The sequence below is a fragment of the Stegodyphus dumicola genome, chromosome 2, assembly GCF_044657685.1.
Source record: "Stegodyphus dumicola isolate Sdum_Otavi_A_Nest chromosome 2, ASM4465768v1".
NCBI lineage: Eukaryota > Metazoa > Arthropoda > Arachnida > Araneae > Eresidae > Stegodyphus > Stegodyphus dumicola.
Window position 1 is genome coordinate 226,942,996 of NC_140769.1, and position 21,824 is coordinate 226,964,819.

Sequence of the window (21,824 nt, forward strand, 5' to 3'; positions counted from 1 at the left end):
TTAAATCAAGGATATTGCTTTTTTTTTTATTATCAAAATGGATATGTTTAAATGTAAATCTTGCAGTTCATCTTTTTATGCGAAAAGATATTTGAAAGCGCATGCACAAAGAATACACGAATTTAAATAATAAAGTTGCACCATTTTCGTGTACGTATTGTACGAAGCAATTTTGTACAAAAAATTCTTTAGCTAAACATAGGATACGTATCCATAATTTAAGGCGAAGTAATATTAAATGCGGCGAAGACGAATGCCGGGAACTATTTCCTACTACAGGAGATTTAAGATCTCACTTAGAGACTTGCCATAATTACAGCAATATGACCAAATGTATAAAACTGGAGTTTCAAAAAAAGCAAGGTATGCAATGAACTTTTTATTATTTTGTTTTCCTAGTTCAATTATAAATAAGCAAAATATATTGCGTAACTTCTGTATATAGCCCTTAATCTTTTTACATTAAAATTAAATAGCTTCATTAAAGCTAGTTCAGCAATACATTTATTTGAAGAAACACCATATATATGGTATTATTAATTTAAGCTGTTTCAGCACACAAATATGCATTTATTTGAAAAAATTAACAAATTAATTACTTTGAAACATATAATTTCAGAACACTATAGTTTTAACAATTAAGATTATTTTTCTGTGTGGCTGCAATCTGCATATTTTTATTTACTAATCAGATGCCCTTATTATGAAAATTTATACATTTATTTATTTATTAGACTTTTATTCATGGCTATCGGATGAAGAAAGAAAAACAAAGACTCATTTTGTGGTAGATTCATCTGGGCAGAAACATAAAAATTACACCAGGACGCTGTTTTGCTGTAATAGAAGTGGGACATACAAAGCAAAAGGCAAAGGTGAAAGACAGCTAAAAGCACAAGGGACTTCCAAAACAGGTTTCTCTTGCACAGCTACTGTCATACTAAAAGATTTTGGCAATCGTTTTGAAGCTGTATATTTTAAAGAACATTACAAGCATGAAAAATCCCTTTGTCATCTCCCTATTCCTAAACAAGAAAAGCAAAGTATAGCAGGCAAGTTATGTGTTAGACCGTATTTTGATTGTATTAATTTCTCTTAAATAAAACTATAATTACTTATGCAGTTGGAGCCTTTCTAGCTGTCATTAATATACAGGTGGTTCAAAATTCCAAAAGTGAATGAATTTTAATATTAATGAAGTTGATAACGAAAATCATTCATGAAAAATTCAGATTGGGAGAGAAACCGCGAGTGTGAAATTTAAAATTAGGCTTAACAGCAGACTTAATAAAAATAGCAGACTAAAAATAAAAATTTCAGGGATTTTGTGGAAAACTGTATTTTAGAGTCAAATATTAGAACAGGTGCAGTTATCATAAAATTAATTAGCTGCATTAATGTAAGTAAAAATAAATATTAGAAGTAAAATATACAAAACAGATACTAGTAAATAAATACTAGCTATCCTTTATTATAAAGGCATAAATATAATTTACAATTTAGTCCAACCTAGTTACAAAACTTAAAGATTTTAGGCATTTTTCTAAATTGTTTGATGTTTCGAATTCTTTTAGGATGTTTTTAATTCTTTCATCCAATTTTACATATGCTTTTTCCCTTGTTATTTCAGGGTCGCCTAATTCTCTGGCTTTCAAATTAAAAGACACTTTTTGTGTTTCTTCTTTTAGTATTTTAACTAATAAGTGCACAATAGGCTGGTTTCTGCCAGTGATTGTGTTTAATTTAGAATTCCACCTTTCAACAGAATTATTTGTCTTATGATGCTGTCCATGTACATTCCGTATTTTAATGGGCATATTTTGATTTTCCATTCACTACTCAACAAAAGAATCAATGAATGTGGTAAGTTTGTCAATGCTAAAAGCTTTTTCCTATACAATGCTCTAAGTATCATCTACATGTTCTATTGGCAAGTAAGCTAAGGCAGAAATCATTCTACAGACATGTCTTATATCTTCGTTCTCTTTATATTCCTTTATTACACCCATTTCTCCCCATTCATCTTATGTCACAAACATTGATTAAAATGAAAGTTACAACCGAATATAGTCGAACTGGGAAATTCTAACATACAGCTATTGATGGCTGCGGCTTCAAAATCAAATTTTATAATGTCCGGCTTCTACTTAGGGTACCAACATTTCACTTCCTGAAACATTGCAACTTACGTTGCTTGTGTCTTATAAGGCAGAAATGCAAAAAGCGCTGGATAAATATTGGTCTCAGTTGCTGTACTCCTTAAGTTGATGTTCAAATTTCAAAACACTTACTATTTTATATATTGTTGAAAGAATTGATTAGGGCAATGAAATGTTCATTAAAAAAATTTTCAGTTGCAAGCTGATATTCTAATATCATACCATTGTTTGCATGGAATTCATATTTAGTAGGTATAAAATAATATAAAATTTTCTTTTCAAGTTCATATAAATGAAAAACTTTATTTTGCATATAATATATATAATTTTTATCTCCTAATTATCTTTTTAAATTATTTCAGGTAAATTATTGCAGGGGGTGGAAGAGAAACGAATTTTGCAAGATGCAAGATTCTCTTCGAGAGATGATATTGAAACAAAACAGTTAATAACGAGAAAAGACCTGCATAACATTAAGAGGGATTTTGGTCTGAGCATTAATTCTAAAGGATTAATTTTAACAGATGATGAGACAAGTGTTTGGTCCTGGGTTAATACGATGTCGCAAATGGAATTCAACCCCGTTCTGATGTATAAACGTCAAGGAGAAAAATATGCAAATGTAAACAAAAATGATTTCATGTTAGCAATAATGACAGAATTTCAAAAAAAGATGTTGATAGAATCTGTATTGATTCTACACATGGAATTTCTGCTTATGGATTTGAACATTGCTTGTCGTTGATAAGTATGAAGAGGGCATACCAGTTGCTTTCTTAATATCATCAAAAGTATCAGAAAAAATTTTGGTAAACTTTTTTAACTGCATCAAATTTCTTTCTATTTAAAACCTCCTCCACTACTTCTATAATGATGTAAATAGGAACTTGTGGCTTTTAGAAAATTTAGATGCAGCTCTCGAACATTCCTGAATTCAAACGTGCTTACTGAAATGAAGTTTGGCCAACTCTGATATATACATTTCTGAATCTGGTTCCGATAACAGAACAGGGCCAAAATATCTTGTGAAAGAATATATATTGAAATGCCTCACATTATTTATTAAGTGAAATGGATTTGAAAAAAAAAAAAGGTACAAAAGTTGTATCTTCAAAATAAACAATATGTTAATATGTAATTCCTTAACATCAGAAAACATACTGACAAATTATCAATAACATAAATGATATTCTAATGGAAATTATAAGTAGATACACTTATAACTATTAAACCAGTCTGCAGTTATAAAATATAGCAATTTTAATTTTGACATCAGTTGCAAAAGTATTGCATAGCAGAAATATACTTTAATTCACAATGGCATTACCATAATATTCCTGTCATTGCAACTTACTTATTATAATACAAACCCAGTTATTTCAAATCAATTTCTATATAATTCCTGTGTAATATAGTACTTCAAATATACTGTTTGGTATGCCTGTTCACACTTGAATTCTTAATTTTGTTTCATAATTCATTAGTTATGACCGGAGAAATGCATGCAAATAATTCCATGTTATAAAATGCGTTATATATTCCATTTTAATGTGATCATATCTTTACTTTGAACATCAAAATGTGATTTTAGTCTTTGAAATATATTCATCTCATAAAGTGGTAAACAGCACATCGCAAACTAATGAACTACAATATAATATAAACAGTGTTAAATAAACAAAATGTTGTATTAACATTTGTGCCTGACTCTGGCTCACTTTGAAAAAACTGACACCACTTCTGAACCTTAATGTAAATTTTTAAGCAAACTGTTGCTCCTTTTAATATTCCCCATCTTACTAATGAATTATTTTGGTAATTCATCACAAACGATGCAACTAGCAATTATGATATGGCGTTTTTATTTTGGCGATTCTAAATATTAAATTTTCGCCAAAAGTGGTAAACTTACACAGCTAAGTTCTAGTGTTAATGCTGACGTCCAAAGGAAAGAAAACCACGTGACCTGTAATAACCAATCAGCATTAAGTTACGCATTTTCCTCTTCTGGTCTTGAGACGCCTGTCGTTCACACTTACTAGAAGCGTCCACTAGCGACAGCCAATAAGCGAGTAGGAGTTCGCGCGCGCTTTCATTTGTTTACGTTTCGTAGCAGACAAGTCTTCCGCCGTTAATCTTCGAGCGATAGAGCGAATTTTTAAAAAAAAATAGTTCGATCGAAACGTGTGGTGAGCAGAAAACAACGAAAATGTATTTTGTTGCGGAGTTTTCTTCTTGCAGCATATGTATTGTATAAGACTTTAGTCAAAAAGCCACGAAGTGAGTGGGTGAAATCCATTTACCAGCAGAGAGCAATTCATGGACATCATTCTGCTTTGCTACCTCATCTAGGAGAGAATTATCATGACTTATTCTTCAATTTTACGAGGATGTCGGTAAGTACAATTTTCATTGAATATAACAATAATATAGTTATGTTATAGTAGCATTTCCCAAAATTTCAAATTTTAATATACAGTTTTGTTGTAATCCATGCTCATCATGTTTTTTTAAGAGCCTGCTAAACATCAAAATCAAAATCATCATCAAATCAATGAAGGAGATTACATTTTCTGCTTCTTGCAAAAAAATAAATTGAAAATTGCAATTTCTGCATTTTTCTTAAACATTGAGAATTTTAAAATGCATAAAGAAAAGAATGCTTATGTGAAGGATGATTAGTTATTTGTCATTTCCTTTTATGTATGATTTGCAATGTAAAATGAAAGTATGATTTGCAATGTAAAATGAAAATGCTTAGCTTATTTGCTAATTGAAGAATGCTAAGAATTGCACAAACTCTGTGTCCATATACACATCGATATATTTTCACTTATAAAAACATCAGAGAATTGCAGAATCTTGGCATTGCGCACAGCCTTGACTTTGTCCATCAATCTGGTTTTACTTTAAAAAAATCAGTAGAATGATGATGTCATATAATTTTAAACAAAGTTATTCATTGCCAAAATTGAACCAAATTTGTAGCCAATCAAAGCTCCGTAAACTGCATTTTAAATCACACAGTGAAAAATAACTTTAAAAAGGAAATATCGACTTACCTTATTTAGAAATTTCTGTGTCTCCAATCTGTGGTACACAAAATTCCTTAACAGCATCCAAAAACTTTCTAAAGTTATCTGAACTAGAATATGCATACTGCTGTCGCCACATAAATTCACAAAAATAAGAATAAAAAATATCCTACGTAGTGCCGGAGTGTAGGTGGTATTGCTTCCGAAAATCCCTTTTTATTATATTCCACATATCTTTGATGGTTTCGAGATGAGCTCCAGTTTCTGAATCCTTAAATGTCACTGTGTGATTTACTGAGATGTGAACGAAGCCATTATCAAAAAGCCAATTGTACGACTTCCAGCAGTTGGATATGATCATTGTTCAGGTAAAATATTCCATTGAATTACATTCGACAAAATTTAATTTCTTCTGTTCTCAACCACTTAAAAAAAAAACACCTTCTATTCTCATGTACTATGTCACCAAACACCCAGTTTACTACTGTCAGCCATTTTACCATGCAAATCACAAAATACTCAATGTACTTAGACACATCGTGTTTTTTTTTTTTTTTTCACGATAATTGCGGAACTCAAATGGAACAAAGAACTAATCGACATCTAACGCAGAAATAAGAACTTACAAATATTTTCCCCCATCAGTCAAATTCACCTCAATGATGCAACCAATCATGTCTTAATAGGGTTTCTATAACATTCAATTACTCAGGTTACTATAAATGAAACAACAATTTGGCAATAAATTAAACAACAACTTGGTGATAATCCAAGGGACACCCTAAAATATAGACTAACCCAAATTGTAAAGTAAGTTTAGTATTTTTTCATTCACTTCAAGCAGAAAATTTATCTTGATTTCAATAAATAAGGTTGCCTTGATTTTTCTCATATTTCAAATTATTATTGTCACTGCTAGTGATGGGATATCAATTATAAAAAAATGAGTTAACTACCCTAACTATTTTAGGAAAAATGTATGGAAATATATATTAACAAATATATATGTTAAAAGTTTTTTTTTTCTCTCACATGCACATTGTATATTAATGAATGTATGATAGATAAAGTAGTAGTAGCAAAATTAAAATAAGCCGTGCAGATCGCAATAACACTAATAATTCTATACGTCTTTATTTTCCCTTTTTATTCAGCTCTAACCCATACTGAGTTGTCCGAAGGTTAGTAATTGTGTGCATAAGTAGACTTTGTAATGACTTTCTTGAAGTAATACTGAATATAATTTTAATAAGCATTTTATGGCATTAAAAAGGCCTAGCAGTTCTTTATTAAGGTATGATCAAAACATTCCAAGTACACACTGCCATCATAATAATATGTAAATTTTTATTCTTTATCTTTTGTACAAGCTTCCTCCCCTTTCTAGAATAGTAGCTTAAGTATTCAATGAGTTTTAGTTAACCTTACAGAAATGTTATGATCATTGCATTTCAGTGACCTTTTTTTAATCTCATGAAAAATGCATGTATATAATATTATTGGAATAAAACAAATTTAAATTAATGAAATACACAGATGTTTAAGCTTTAATTAAAAATACTTTTTTAAATTTATACCTAAATCATATATTTATATTTAAATAATAGGGCAATCAGTTTGATCAGCTGCTTTTCCTGATTGGAAAGAAAATTGAAAAGAAGACGACTCGTTTAAGAAAGCCAATTTCTCCATCAGAAAGGCTGGCACTTTGTTTGAGGTAAGTAAAGATTCATAAATTCAATAACCTCTGTAGTTTCCATTAATTATGTAAAAGAAAATGTGTGTGAGTATATGTACGCAGTGTGGCAAGGGCGCAGCATCAAAGGGGTGCCAAATTGATGCTACGAAATTTTTTAATGAAATGTTTTCCATTATTGGCACACAGAAAGGGGCGCAAATTCATCAGTTGCCCTCGGATGCTGGAAACTCTAGCTACGCCTCTGCATATACAGTGCAAAGTCTCTAATCCGCAGGTCCATAATCCGGACCTCAAAGCTACAAATTTTATGCGCATGCGTAAACGTACAATGTGTTTACAATAAGCTAGGCTAAAATTATCTAAGGCATTTCAGTTAATGTTGCAGATTGCGCTGTTCCTTAATCTTCTAATTGGATCCGGCTTATTATTTTTTGCAGACTGTTAGAGCAATTTTATAAAAAGTAAGTTTGAACATTTGATTATGTCAAAAAGAGTTTCAAATTTAGGAGCTGCCAAAGGATCTACAAAGCGAAAGCATGTTTCGATGTCCATCAAACAAAAATTGGAATTGCTGCAAAAAATGGATAAAGTCTCAAAATTATGCGATGAGTATGACATTGGAAAGTCAACTGTATATAAGCAAAAAGAAAAAGGAACTTTTTGAATATTTTGTGAATTCCGACACCCCACTTGCAATGACTAACAGAAAAAGGGTTCGTTATGATAAAAGTGACGATATGACAAAATGATGAATGTTTAATAAAGTAAACAAATAAATATTAAGTTTTTTTTTGTAAATTTTGATACCCTTTAGATCATAATTGCTCTTTATTTCATAAATTACAGTTTCATATTTTTAATTGTATGATTTCTGCATGCCATCTTACCTGATTTAAATTGATGATCTATAATCCGGAATCGCCAATGTTCCAACAAGTTTGGATTATGGACTTTGTAGTGTATACATTATGTTTCTTTACTTTTGTAAGGTAAAATAAATAGATGTATGTAACATGAGGGAGGTATGTATGAAAGGTATGTGTGTTAGATGGATACCGAGTTTGTGCAATTCTTTGACTTGTTATTTTAGCTTTGCGTAGCGGTGATTTTAGATACACAAAGCCAAAATAACAAGTCAAAGAATTGTGCAAACTCTGTATGCATGTACCGCCAAAAATTACCGATGTTTACCCGTAAATATACTTTTACCCTTCTATTTGCTATAATAATATGCTTATGAAATATCAGGTACATCTTGTGCTAATATACGATAGCTGATATTTGTTTTTGGAAAGTTGTGTTTTCCAGTTATAGTTGCATTTATCTATTACTAAATATAAGCAAAATGAGTTTACTTTTCTATCATATATACTATTGGTCCTTTTTTTAAAAAAACCTGCTTGTTTTGAAAAAAGTTATTTAAAACACATTTTGAGTAAAAAAAGTAAATAAATAAAAGTTCTGAAAATAGACTCGCATAAATATTCAAACAAACAGTTGATGAACTAAAATTACCAAAACAAGCTTATGTTTAACAAATATTTTTAACAAATTGTTTAACAAATATATCAGATTTTTCTTTTTTCATGTGTACAATGGCAAACCAGTTCTATTTTTCAGATATTTTATTTCAGAATAAATATGTATTTTTATTTTTTTTTATAAGGTTTTTAGCTACTGGTGGAACATATGCAGATCTTTCCTTTAGCTTTAGAATTGGCAAATCGACAGTATGCAGTATTATACATGAGACCTGTGAAGCAATTTGTCAGACTTTAGGCCCATTGTGTTTGCCTGAAATACGTTCACGAAACCATTGGACTGAAGTTTCAGATGGTTTTTCATACAAGTGGAATTTTCCTAACTGTGTTGGTGCAGTTGATGGTTAGTGGCATACCTTTTATTTTGAAATAAAGTATTGACCCTGGCAGTTCATTATTTAATTAAATGCTATTGAATATATAATTACACCTATGACATTACAAATAATGATATTTAGTATTCTAGTTAAACACTATAAATGACAAAATCTAGTGTTATGTTTTAATGAAATTTGATATATGAACAAAATAATCTTTTCTCAGCATTGAAATTTTCTTCTTAATAGAAAATAATTGTGATTGTAATTTATCATATCTTTATTACATATTCACAAAGATTCATGAATGATGAAATCTTATAAAATATGTTTTTATTGATAGTGTTTTTTTCCCTTTCATTATAGGTAAACACATTGCTATACAAGCCCCACCAAATGCAGGATCGTCCTATATCAATTATAAAGGATTCCACAGCATTGTCTTAATGGCAGCATCTGATGCTCATTATAGGTTTTTGTATGTGGACATTGGAAATTTTGGGCGAATTAGTGATGGTGGAGTTTTTGCCAATTCTTCGTTAGGTCAAAAATTACAAAACTCAAAATTTTTACCTGAGCCAGCATTGCTTCCTGAAAGTAACAAGGTTTTGCCATTTGTTTTTATTGCAGATGAAGCATTTCCTTTAAAAACAAATATGTTGCGGCCATTCCCAGGGAAACTCCTTCCTCGGAATAAAAGAATATTCAATTATCGTCTGGCAAGAGCAAGGAGGTGCATCGAAAATGCATTTGGAATTTTGACGGCTCGATGGAGAGTACTTCGAAACACTCTCAACGTTCAGCCAGACAGAGCAGATAGAATTGTGTTTGCTTGCTGCTGCTTGCATAATTTTCTGATGAGAAATGAAATGGGTAAGGCTGCAAAGAGCTACTGTCCATTTGGATACGCAGATTCTATGTTTGAAGATGGATCTGTTCAAGAAGGTCTGTGGAGGCAAGACGAGAGCCATTTACCATCAGTTGGTAGACAAGGTGCCAATAATGCTACCGAATGTGCAGCTGCCATTCGAGAAAGATTCATGCATTATTTTAATGAAGAAGGAGCTGTTCCCTGGCAAAATAAATTTATTTAGTTTTTCTGCTTTCTTTATGTTTCTTTTTGTATGTAAATTATGTATTATTTAAGCTAATTTCATATATTTATTGCATACTAGTAATATTCTATAATAATAAAAAAAAAGACATTTTTCTCTTCGCAAGTAATATATTATGTAGCAAATAAAAAAATGAAGTCAATGAGCATGGAAGAGTTGAAGCTACTTTATTTATTTTCCCAACTCATGCAATAAGCTCAGAAAACCCATTTTGGCTTTGTATTTTGCCTCTTTGCTTAATTCTTTAAAATCCGGTAGCATACTCAGTAAGAAATTTCTGTCGGGATCATCATCATCTTTTTCCGTCAATACAGAGGTAATACTTCTCATGAAATCCAGAATTTCATCTGTTGCATCTTTTTTCCTCTTTTTAGTGCAGACATTGGATTCTGAATCACCATTCTTTAATGCAGATGTTTTGGAGCCTGTCATAGCAGCTTCTCTGCTAAAATCGACTCTTTCTGTCATTGCCTCTGTCCTGTCTGTCATTATTGATAAACTTTCTAAATCGGTTACACCTCTTTCATCATCAGAAGGAACAGTGGCACTCAAGTCGAATACTGAGTCATGTACAGAACTATTGAGGCTTGGCTCCATATTTTCTTCCATCTCCTCATTCCAAATATCATTAGTGATTGTTCTGCAAAAAAAAAAAAAAAATTTGTTTCATTTTACAAATTATTTTACTTTTGTAAAAGGGGAAACAATTCTAAAAGCTTTTAATTTGTAGAAGCAAAAACATTTTCATGTCATTGATAGAAAACACAATGTCACTCTTTGATATGGTATTAGCAACAAGTAAAAATAATTTTAAATAATTTCTGGGTATATCTAGCATTCTGTTAAGTGTCCATGATGGTTAAGCTCAGTGGCTATTCATTACGTTTGACCTGTTAATTCAACATTTAGAAAATGCTTCAAAGTCACATAAAAAGTAAACTTCATTGCTACCTATGTTTCATATTCCCCGAAAAGAGAGTTTTTTAATATGAATATTAATGAAATACTCATAGAATTTTTAAGAAAAATTTCCTGTTTGATATGTTAGTTATTCTGTTGTTAAAAATTCTGCAATTAGTTACATTATTAATGCAATAAAAACAATGTCATTATATGCATAAAACAGGGTATCAAATTGTTTTAGTCATACTATGATTATTTTATTATTAATGGGAATAACTATTAATCTTCAGTTGAACATGGAAAAAAATGGATATAAAAATATTAAAGATAAATTATGCATTTAATCATTGAATACAATTTGTAAAACAGAGGACCAAAAAGTGAACTTGATAACCAAGTTAAAAGTATTTTTTAGTGAGGGCTCTTATTTTTCAAAAAAAAATTTAATAAAATTTTACCATGAATTTATGACCAGGATTTCTTTCTCCTTATATTTAGAAATATTATAAGATTTAGACAAACAGATGAATCTTTGGTTATATATATTATTTACGTGTCATATACATGGCATCATGTGTTTGTTAGGCACATGATGGCTAACAAAAGAATATGCCTCTTTAGAGGACTTTCTACAGAAAACTGTCTTGTATTCACATAACATGTGTGCTAAACCAGGCATCGGCAACTTATGGCACACAGTACAGTTCTCAGTGGCACTCTACACCACTCTTAAGAAAGTTATCAGACAAAGATAAATCTTCCTGTATTTACTCTCTGCACTGTCAGGAAAGTTTAGTTGCCAGAATTTCATCACAGTGCTTAATTTTTCTAATGAACACTTTTGTTAAAGTAATATATAATATAACTCTAAATCTTTATTCTCGCCTTCTGTTCCCTAACTCTGCATGTATTGCTGTGTGAATCAAATTGTTTTAAATATTTCCTACTGTACGGCATCATGAATTATATTAGTAAACTGGTTTGGCGCACTACAGCTACAAGGTTCCTACTCCTGGGCTAAACCATGAAAAATACCCATGTGGCTAGCGTGTGGTGTGAAGTTTTTTTACTGAAATACTGAAAGGGCTTACATACAAAGAAAAGTATAATCGCCTCCAAATGAACATGTATAGACAGTGGTAATGATAGTGCTTGAGAGATGAAACTTGCTAGTGGTATTTATATATATGTTCTCAGAAATACTGATCACTTTTAGAACTAGTCATCTGAAGTAGATGGTCATTATGACTGGGGAAATTATATTTTGAATATGAAGACCAATGAGTACAATAATGGTTAATATGCTGTAATAATTTATGAAAATTGTATAAACAGAAAAAGTCAGAATGATCATAACATAATAAATAATTAGTTAAAACCATTTTATCTCAAAAACAGCATGAGGTTAGTAAAAGACATTGTATCTAAGTTTGTGTATCATTAATCATTTAAAAATTATATAATAATCCGCTTTTGAACAATGAGTGTACTATTTTATGCTTATACCAATGTGAACATACAGAGTAGATTTATGTTTTGTGAAAATGTATCGTTCCAAAATAAATGGTAGACAAGTAAATTTCTTACCACCTACGAGCAGTAATTAATAGCATGTCTACAACACAACTGCTTTGGGAACAGGTGAAAACAAGTCATTCTTAGTGTAAAGACAATGAAACTCATGCTTTTTACATTTGTATGAAAACCTGAATTTTTATGAATTTAAGCACACTACTGTATACTAGTGATGATCTTATCTGTCCTGCCAGTTTATTTACATTTGAACACAAACTTGAAATAAGGGCTTAATCATCGACATAATACTTTTAATAACACAGTAAACAACCAGTTATAAAAAATGTTATTTTGGCAATCTGATATATAATTCATCGTAAATAAATCCATTTTCAAAAAATTATATGATCTGTCAAGAAGAAAGTTCCTTAAAAAAAAAAAACATATACAGTGTTTTAGAAGACATGGAAGTATAGCTTACTTTCTTGAAATCACAACAGGAGCCAGAAAAGACATCTGGGCAGCAAGAGGCCAAGGTTTTTGAACAGAGTTAGCCCCATCTCCACTCTTGGCTGTTCTTTTTTTTCTCGAATACAATTTTCTTAAATTCTGCCACCTGTACATAATCTCATCAACTGTAATAAATGAATATTAAAAGTTTAAAAGCATTGTCCCAAACTGTTTACAAGGCAAAATTAGGAAATGTTTTAAGTGAGATATTGCATTAACTGGAAGACAATTAGGTAAAGTTTTTAGAACTTAGTTCAAAGCAGTAAAAGTTAAAATATTAAGATAATTATCATTACTTGAGAAAAATGGGAATGCTAAATATCAGTATTATATAATAACCATTATTCTTTTCTGGGTTGACTAATTAAGTATGGCAAGGGGTTATTCTTTCCTTTTGTTCAAAATTGGTCATTAAGTATACAGGTTCCAAATCATCAAAAATTATTTAGAAAAATAAAAACATGTTTTATTGTTATTAATAGTATTTTTATTCCAATTGATTAGAGAGTGCGCGAATTTATAAAGTTTGTGCGATTTATTTTATTATATGAGGCAATAAACAGTACCTTTCTTTTTATGAAGAGAAAAGTTAAGAAGGAAGACAAAAATTACATTAACGCTTTTGTTCATGTTTTGCTTTCACTACTTTTAATTTCAATACTAACTTTATAATACAAATAGATATATTATCTGAGATCATTGATATCAGTAATTCAGTTAATACTCCGGATTCAAAATCTAAACACAAAAATGTAGAAAAAAGAAAATTACTTACCATTCCGATGGAGACGATCCGCAATCATCATCCACGCGCATTCTTTTTTTATTTTATTTTTATATTCCTTAAGTCTGTTATCCCATATAACGGGATGTCGCTGGATTTCAGCAATTAGACTGCAATCGTCGCTCATATCTTCAGCCATGTTGTTTATTGAACTTAGCGCGCAAGCTGCTGCTGATGATTTGAAATACTCTCCTGATTGGTCGGTTCCATGTGTCGACTAGCTCCGTTTTGCGTGAAGTTCAGATTTTTCAACTGGCCCCGTAGTGACGAAAAACTGGTTTTTTCTAGCTGACCGGCTGTGTTGTTTGCGTCGGATGTGTTCGTTAGCTCCGATATGTTCCAGTGTGAACGGCGCTTAAAGGTGACTTTGGAGATGTCCTGATTAAATATTGGCCCAATAAAGTGTATGAGAACAAAGTGGCTCTAAGATGTTGGAAATGTGGTATTGAAGGGCACATACGACGGCATTGCAGAACACCCCAGGGCACGGATAATAAAGCGGATGATTTGATAAGACCAGTGAATGCCTTGAGATGGAATACTGGTGCGAAGAAACCAACCCTAAAGTGCTGGAACTGCGGTATTGAAGGCCACGTACGAAAGAATTGCAGAACACCCCAAAGCACAGAAAATAAAAAAAGGCGGGTTAAACAGACATTAAATGTCATGGAACGGAAAAGGAGTGACAAGACGCCAACGTTCTGGTACTGTGGAGCTGAAGGCCACGTACGAAAGAACTGCAGAACACCCCAGGATACGGAAAATAAGATCATTTCCCAGCAACGACGCAGGAAACAAATGAATGGCCATATCGAGGAACGGAAGTTGCCAGATAATGAAAAACTTTGTTTTAAAGCGCTGAAGATTTCTACTGTGAGTGGCAACAGTAACGGACTGTCCATCAATGGACATATCGACGGAGTTCTTTGCAATATGATCATTGACACAGGAGCTAATGTTACCATCATTAGGAAAGATTTAGCTGAACAGTTTAAAGATAAACTTATTTCGACGCCATCCTGTGTTACCCTTCAGACTGCGTCTGGTGACAAGATCGACATAGCTGGGAAGTTAAACGTGAACATCACGTTTGGAAGTGCCGCCTACCATCACACGGTTTATGTGGCGGATATTACAGATCCATTCATACTCGGATTGGACTTTTTAAGGAAATACAATTTTTCCTTAGACTTGAAAAACAACAAACTGCTTTCAGCATCTGATGACATGACTATCCATCGTCAGAAGGGAACCTCACATGGAAACACCGACGCCTTGTCTGAAAGACCCAGCTCAGAAAGCTGCCGAAATCATACTAGGGTCGGAGAGAAAGACCAGACTACCGGTTATTCTCCATCACAGATGCTCTTGGGTCGTGACTTTCGTCTGCCTTGTGACCGCCTGTTTGATCGCCATACGGATGCACCTTCATCGCCTGAGGAATGCATCCAAGATATCCAGGCCCGTTTTGAAGTGATGCACCGTTCCGCACGAAAACTAGTCAACTTGGCGACCGAGAAAGTGAAGTCCAGATACAACACGAGAGCTACTGGACATAGATCCAACAAAGGAGACAAAGAAAGGGCCGTATCCTCCTTGCGTGCAACGAGATCTCGATACGAGAGTGACATCACATATGACGGGTTTTTCGTGCGGAGCGACAATTTGCAATCCTCGAGCACTGATCGCAACCATTTCGTGCGGCGTAGCGATCGTCTGGTTTTCGGCTGCTTTTGTGCAACCGTTTAAAAATCTTACAATCGAAAAGTAATGGCGTCGGATGAATGTTTAGCGATGTATCTTTTAAACTGAATGCATCATCGTAATTCAGTTCAAAGAAGAATGTTACGAAGCAGACTGGATAAGTTTGCATTATCTGTTAAGCAGTTTATAAAGTTATTTAGAGGAGATAAACAGTTGAATTCTGTTCTGAACTAACAGCTTTTGTTCAAAGACTCTTAAATTTTACTGGATTGCCGCCTGAGCTAAAAGTAAGTTACTTATTTGAATTGTTGAAATTTCAGTCTAAAATTGTAAATAACTTAATCAGTTATTCTATAATTTATGTTTATATATTCTACATGTGTCGTGATTTCTGGTTTTCTGATCAATTTCACTTGTAGAAACATTTTTTATGAATTCGTCTATACTTAACAAATAATTTTCTGTTTAATATTTTTTATGTATCACCTGAAACATTCGAAAAATTTAATTGGAATTAAGTTGCGAATTATATAATAGTAAACAGAGAAGAATATGTTAGTTAAATTTCTCTCATAATAAATTACATCTTTGGTGCATAACATTCTCATTTGTGTTTTGTTGTCAAAAATCAGGTTCTGAAAAAGATAACTAGTTTGATTCATTTGCAGTATTATTTAAAAACGAATTACAGTATTTGTTGGGACTTTAGATTTTGATATTATTCTTCTGTTAATATTTATATATATATGTTAATATTTATATTAATATAAGTCATCTGTTAATATTTTATCTAATTATAGTGCTTAAAAATTCATGTGAAAAGGGATTGTAATTTTTTACCTATTGATGTAAAATACCATGTTTCTTCTTATAAAGGTTATGTTGTTATGAAATTGTTTGAAAAAAGAGTATTCTTTTCTCCATTTTACTTTACCAGTATATTATTATGCTATTTTAGAAGCATCATGTGAAAATATTGCAAATTTCTCACGTGATAAATTAATACAGTTTATAAAAACAACTAGTAGGTGTCAGTAGGTCATTTTAATCTCTTTTTTCTCTTGATTTTGGACACCACGAATGAGAAGGTTATGTTAATTTTATGAGATTGTACTCATAATTGTTACATATATGTAAAACTATAAAACTGTGTGTTGAGAATTTTCTGAAGTAAGATTAGTTTTGAATAATAACTCAGCTTTCATAATGTTATAAACATGTATCTTTTCATAAATTTGAAATGAGATTTGTATAAGGCTTATGCAATTTATTTTCTTAGTAAACCCAAGGATTTTAATTAACACTCCTCAATAATTTTATATTGTAGAATATTATTTCATATTAAGTAGATTATTATCATTTAGCTAATAAGTTTCAAAGTATTTAAAAGTTATCAAACATGTGTATTTCTATAATCCTGATAAACATTATCTTTCCTGTTATTGATAGCATATAGTTCCTTTATTCTTGTTTAAGCCTTTAGATAACATCTTTATGTATGACAGTAATATTTTTCAGGTTTCTGATTATAATATGAAGATCTTGGCAATAAATGCAAAATGCTCTTGTGTTCATGACACGTTCATATGGAGACAGTGCAGTTCATAACTTCTTGGCACTGCAGGGAAGGACAAACTATTGCCTTATAGGTATGTGCCCAAAATTTTATAATAAAATTATTTAAGGAAGGAAATAAGCACATTTTGTCAAACATATTTGAATTCTGAGAAATTAAATAAAGCACAAATAAGTATTTTTCAGGGACAGGGAAGGAAACTGAATGTCAGTTATCAATACTTCCTCAATTCTTGTAATCCTGAAATAAGATTTTTTGATACTCTTCTGTTATCGGAACTGGATTCAGAAATGAATGTATATGTATATTATATGTACATACATATGTATATGTGTACGCATATAGGCACATACATACATGCATACATATATACATTCCTTAATCCAGTCCCGATAAGAGTACCAATTTTTCAGTCTGTAGCAAGTTTTGATTAATTTTGTCTGCATTTAGAATGTATTTGATATTATTGTTATAATATTATTCTTACAAATTATAGATGGATCATTTATATCTTGTTATAGAAATAATAAATAAATATAATTTTTTATGTGCTAGTATTTTTATACAGTATCTTATACTAAGTATTATATTATCAGTAATCAACATGCGAGTGGATATATGCTAATAAAAGTATGATTTCATTTTTAAATCTTTAGTAGTATTTACCCATACCTTTTTTTTCAGTAAGTAGTAATTAAAATATTGGTGGAATGTGAAAGAAATAGATTACTAAATTTTATTAAACATGAAATGTACCTAATTTATATGCATTTAGATACACATGCAAGTTAAACATTGTGTTGTGTGTTCTCAATAAATGCAGATAAAAGACAATTCTTTTATAGACTTCTATCTTCCATGTATCAAATTGTTGTACTTAAAAATTATTCATTTTTTCTTTCGGATTAATGAGTTTAAAATGATTTTGCAATGTAATGGGTGACATTTTTTTTTTCTTTTTGAAATCTGATTTTAGATTTCTCCAACTGTACAAGGAATTTTTATTTCCATATATTTATTTTTTAGTATTTCAAGCGATAAAGGTTATCCGCTGGAACTTTGGCTTTTGACACCATACATATAAAAATCCCTGTTCATATATAGAAGAAAATTATAACCAAAAGCATGCAGTAGCAAGGAACTGCGTGGAAAGATACAGTGGTGTACATAAATCAAGGTTTCGTTGCCTACATCATCACAGAGTGTTCATGTACAGTCCAACACTATAAAGGGGCTTCTATAAAAGGGAGATGACTCATAGTCCATTTTGTAGCCAACAAAGCATTTTGTTGCTATCCGCCATTGGATCAGCATTGTTATGTTGACATGTTTGTTGATTGATTCCGACCTAATTTTGAGAAACATGGGTGAATGTGCTGCACCAAATTGTTCCAGTCATTCTAAAAATAGCATAAGAATATTTCGTTTTCCGAGAAATAAAGAAATACGAAGAAAATGGATAATTAATTCTTGTCGAGCTCAATAGATTCCCTGCCCAGGAGCGTGTATTTGTGAGGTGAGTTCAGCTTGGTATTTTTCCATAGAATGTTAGAAAAATTACTCTTTGTAATTCTTCAAAATGTATGTTTTCATTTAACTGCCGCTTATTGATGATCATCTGATTTTTATAAATACAAAATCAATTACGGCGTGTGTGTGTTTGTGCAGTAAAATATAAAATATTGCTAATATTGTTTGTGATGTTATTGTTCCTTTTATTATCACGAATTCTTTATACTGTTTGTAAAATTGTTATTTTTGTAAACAGCACGTAGGAAAGTGATGTTCTTTTTTTTATTATTAATATTTAATTCTACTGTACGATTGGTGATTTAAAGTAACATTCTATGTTTTGATTATGATGTACTGTCGCCAAATCTGTTAGTTGGTGCCAATGTTAAAAACTGGATAGTATGATCTAAATTATAAATGATTTTGCTTTTTCTTTATAGTAAGATAAATATATTCTGTATTTTTAAGCTATTTTGAGGAAGTTAAATATTAATTTAAATATTTGACAGATCATTTTAATCCCATTAATCATGCTTGATCTAGTTGTAAATCTTCATGTTGTATTTTTAACTATAGTTACTTTAAATTTATTTTCATTGTGTGGAAGTATGTTTTAAGTAGCTTTACAAACTTACTTTTTCTTAATTTTTTTCTATTTTCATATAAAAATTAAAATTTACCAGAAAATTGCATTCTTAAAAGCGTGATTAAATTCATTTAATACCTGTAACTGTAATTAAATACTAGTGTTTTAAATGTTAATGTTAAATTTCACGCATGCTTTTGTTAAGTTTGCTGGTACATTTTGAAGAGAGTCAGTTTGTTCATAAATGACATAGTTCATAAATTTCTCATGGTCTGCTAAAACAAATTTACTTTTGTGTGACCTTACATCTGAGGCACCGATTGTAAATTTGTTTTGGCGTATTAACAATTTTGAATAAAAAATTTATTGCTACTGTAAAAGAATGTTCACCTTGCTAATCAATGTCTTATAGTATTGTAATGACTTGCAAGATTTTTCACAATGTGATGTTGCATATGTTTTACTCTTCTTTGTTATCAAATAAATAAAAAGAGCATATTCCTAATCGCATATTTCTTCTTTTAAAGAATTATATTCTTTTAAGGAAGAATTTCTTTACATATTTCTTCTCTCTCTTTTTTTTTTTTTTTTTTTTTTTGTAAGAATTTTATGTATTATGATGCGATATTTGGGATTTGTTTTTAGAGTACATAACAGTACTTTTTTGAGATGTTAATAGAACCAGTGTATTTTATTTATTTACTTATTGCTTTAATTTGCTTTAATTTGAGGCCTTTCTTCCCCTCCTTTCCATATGCACATAAAACTTACTTAAGCTATATTTTTAACTTATTAATGAGATATATGTAAATGAAATAAGTCTCTTATATTAGCTACTTTACTACAAAGAGAACTAAACTAAAATGATATACCTTGAAAACGTTTTGAGTTATTTTTTTAAGTATTTAGAAAAACATACTTTATCTTCTAACACTTACTCTAAATTTTTATTTCTTCAGTATTTAATATTTTCTTGTTTCCCCAGTACATTTTCATTTAAAATCATCTTTTTCACATTTGCAAATTCCAATAACATACTACTTGAACATCTGCTTCAGTTTTGTCCAAACACATGAATCATTCTGTCGAACACAAATAGATTCAGAGTCTCTAGCAATCAAGCAAACAACCCCCAACAGAGTTATTAAGGTTGCCTTACATGTAAAAATTGCATTTCAATTTAGGAATTCATAATTAAATGATATATTTTTAGCCTCAATTTTTTTAGTCATTATACATAAATTATTGGAATATATCTTCAGATTGTGCTGCAAGATATTGCTGTTAATGAAAACTATAAATAATCGAATTTCTATTCTGAGATCTGTTTAAAAATACCTACATATTTTTAAGTAACCAAAAAGTGTATAAACCTGATCTAAATTCACTTACCTAAACTAAAAATTTGTGTATGAATCAGGCAGATTTTTCCCTTAAATGATAAACTGAAATAATAATAATAATAATAATAAACAAATTTTTGTACATCTTAGATTAAAAAACTTAAAACTGCCTAAAGAACTTCAAATGAACAAGATTACACAAAGTTTAGTTATTTAATGATCCTAAATTTCTTGAAAGAATAGTCATGGTGAAAATGAATAACAGCAATCTAAATAATAATACATAAATATGCATGTGTGTATAAAATAGTATCTTTCATGGTGCTTTTCCATGAAAGACACAAATGTCTCTTAACTGACGAGAAGTTATTCGGGATGACGGCTTACTCTAAACAGAGATGGAAAAAGATACATTGTTTACAAAAAAAAAATTAAAGTTACCATTATTTTTCAACAAGTCTTCTCATTGGTTGTTGTTCTATCGTTTGACGTCAATATGTGGGCGGTGCGAAGGAGAAGCTAATACCTCTTTCGATTGGCGAAATGTGCTAACGTTTCGCACAGTAGAGGCGCTTGAGGATACCAGTTTTCTCTCAATCGTTAGTAGCAGCCGAACGAAAAGGAGTCGCTTGCTACTTCACTCTCGTATCGAGATCTCGTCGCACGGTAGGAGGATACGGCCCAAAGTGTGGTTGTGGAATCCGACTCGACAGAAAGGACTTTGTCCGAAATTACAGTCACATTGGGATGGCCCGTACAAAGTCCTAAACAGGCTGAATGACGTCGTGGTTCGGATTCGTAAGTCTTCGAACTCTAAACCTAAAGTCGTTCATTACGACAGGTTAGCTCATTACTATGGCCACAGTACGTAATGTAAATAATTGTAAACAGTGTAAGTCCATGGTCCTTTTTCTTTCTAAATATGTATTTAGTATTTAATTTGCATTTAGTATTTGATTTGTATTTAGTATTTGTTTTGTGTTTAGTATTTGATAGCATTTGATTTGTTTTAGTTATTGCATTTATTGTTTATGTTGTCTGATATTGTAATGTAATGTTTATGCCTCAGCTATAAGTTTGGCTTTCTGTCCAGGGATTGTACTGCCCGGGACATGCAGTCCTTGGGAAGAGGGCAGTGTCCCGGATTTCATATTTAAATAGCTAATGTTAGTTGAATTATAAATTAAATGGTTTTATTTCCCGCGCAGTGCAGCGCGTGATGAATATTAAAGGAAAGCTAAGCCTGAAAATTGAAAATACAAGAGCGCGTGCATTTAGCATTTAATTAATATTTCTTTTTAATTTCGAGAAAGTTCCAGAAAGTTCGCGCGCGCGATTTAAAAATCTTATAAAAAGGAGGAAAACCTCTCAGTTCGGTTAGTCAGTTATTTTTAGTTAGCTTGTTATTGTTTTAAGAGTTTGTTTAGAAAAATGCTCTTGTTGATTGTAATGAATTCGCGGATTAGCTTTCTTTAGCTGTTTTGAATTAACTTGTGTTGAACGTTTAAGATAACTACTGTGAGAT

The 21,824-nt window shown here is 31.1% G+C and overlaps 2 protein-coding genes and 1 long non-coding RNA gene across 3 annotated transcripts; 2 read left to right on the forward strand and 1 right to left on the reverse strand.

The window, feature by feature from the left end:
* The first annotated feature begins 231 nt into the window (after positions 1–231).
* On the forward strand, positions 232–2,781 carry LOC146998888 (uncharacterized). Its single transcript, XM_085810351.1, has 3 exons — positions 232–363; positions 735–1,052; positions 2,536–2,781. The coding sequence occupies exons 1-3, from the start codon at positions 324–326 to the stop codon at positions 2,586–2,588; spliced, it is 411 nt and encodes a 136-aa protein (XP_085666477.1). The 5' UTR covers positions 232–323; the 3' UTR covers positions 2,589–2,781.
* Positions 2,782–10,037: 7,256 nt separating this feature from the next.
* On the reverse strand, positions 10,038–14,509 carry LOC146998889 (uncharacterized). Its single transcript, XM_085811835.1, has 3 exons — positions 13,570–14,509; positions 12,766–12,919; positions 10,038–10,506 (listed from the first exon to the last, which is right to left on the reverse strand). Exons 1-3 carry the CDS (start codon positions 13,715–13,717, stop codon positions 10,038–10,040), a joined length of 771 nt encoding a protein of 256 aa, XP_085667961.1. The 5' UTR covers positions 13,718–14,509.
* An 814-nt stretch (positions 14,510–15,323) lies between these two features.
* Positions 15,324–19,462, forward strand: LOC146998890 (uncharacterized). The gene is made up of 3 exons (XR_015039795.1): positions 15,324–15,569; positions 16,801–16,931; positions 17,885–19,462. It is a non-coding gene; the product is annotated as an uncharacterized LOC146998890 (long non-coding RNA).
* The last annotated feature ends 2,362 nt before the right edge of the window (positions 19,463–21,824 follow it).

Excerpts from the sequence above, each read along its gene's own strand:
- LOC146998888 (XM_085810351.1), top strand. The coding sequence starts at position 324 with ATGACCAAATGTATAAAACTGGAGTTTCAAAAAAAGCAAG. Across the intron at positions 364-734 it reads GGAGTTTCAAAAAAAGCAAG|ACTTTTATTCATGGCTATCG; the intron begins GTATGCAATGAA and ends TTTATTTATTAG. Across the intron at positions 1,053-2,535 it reads AGAAAAGCAAAGTATAGCAG|GGGGTGGAAGAGAAACGAAT; the intron begins GCAAGTTATGTG and ends AAATTATTGCAG.
- LOC146998889 (XM_085811835.1), bottom strand. The coding sequence starts at position 13,717 with ATGGCTGAAGATATGAGCGACGATTGCAGTCTAATTGCTGAAATCCAG. Across the intron at positions 12,920-13,569 it reads GGATCGTCTCCATCGGAATG|TTGATGAGATTATGTACAGG; the intron begins GTAAGTAATTTT and ends CATTTATTACAG. Across the intron at positions 10,507-12,765 it reads CCTGTTGTGATTTCAAGAAA|AACAATCACTAATGATATTT; the intron begins GTAAGCTATACT and ends TTTTTTTTGCAG.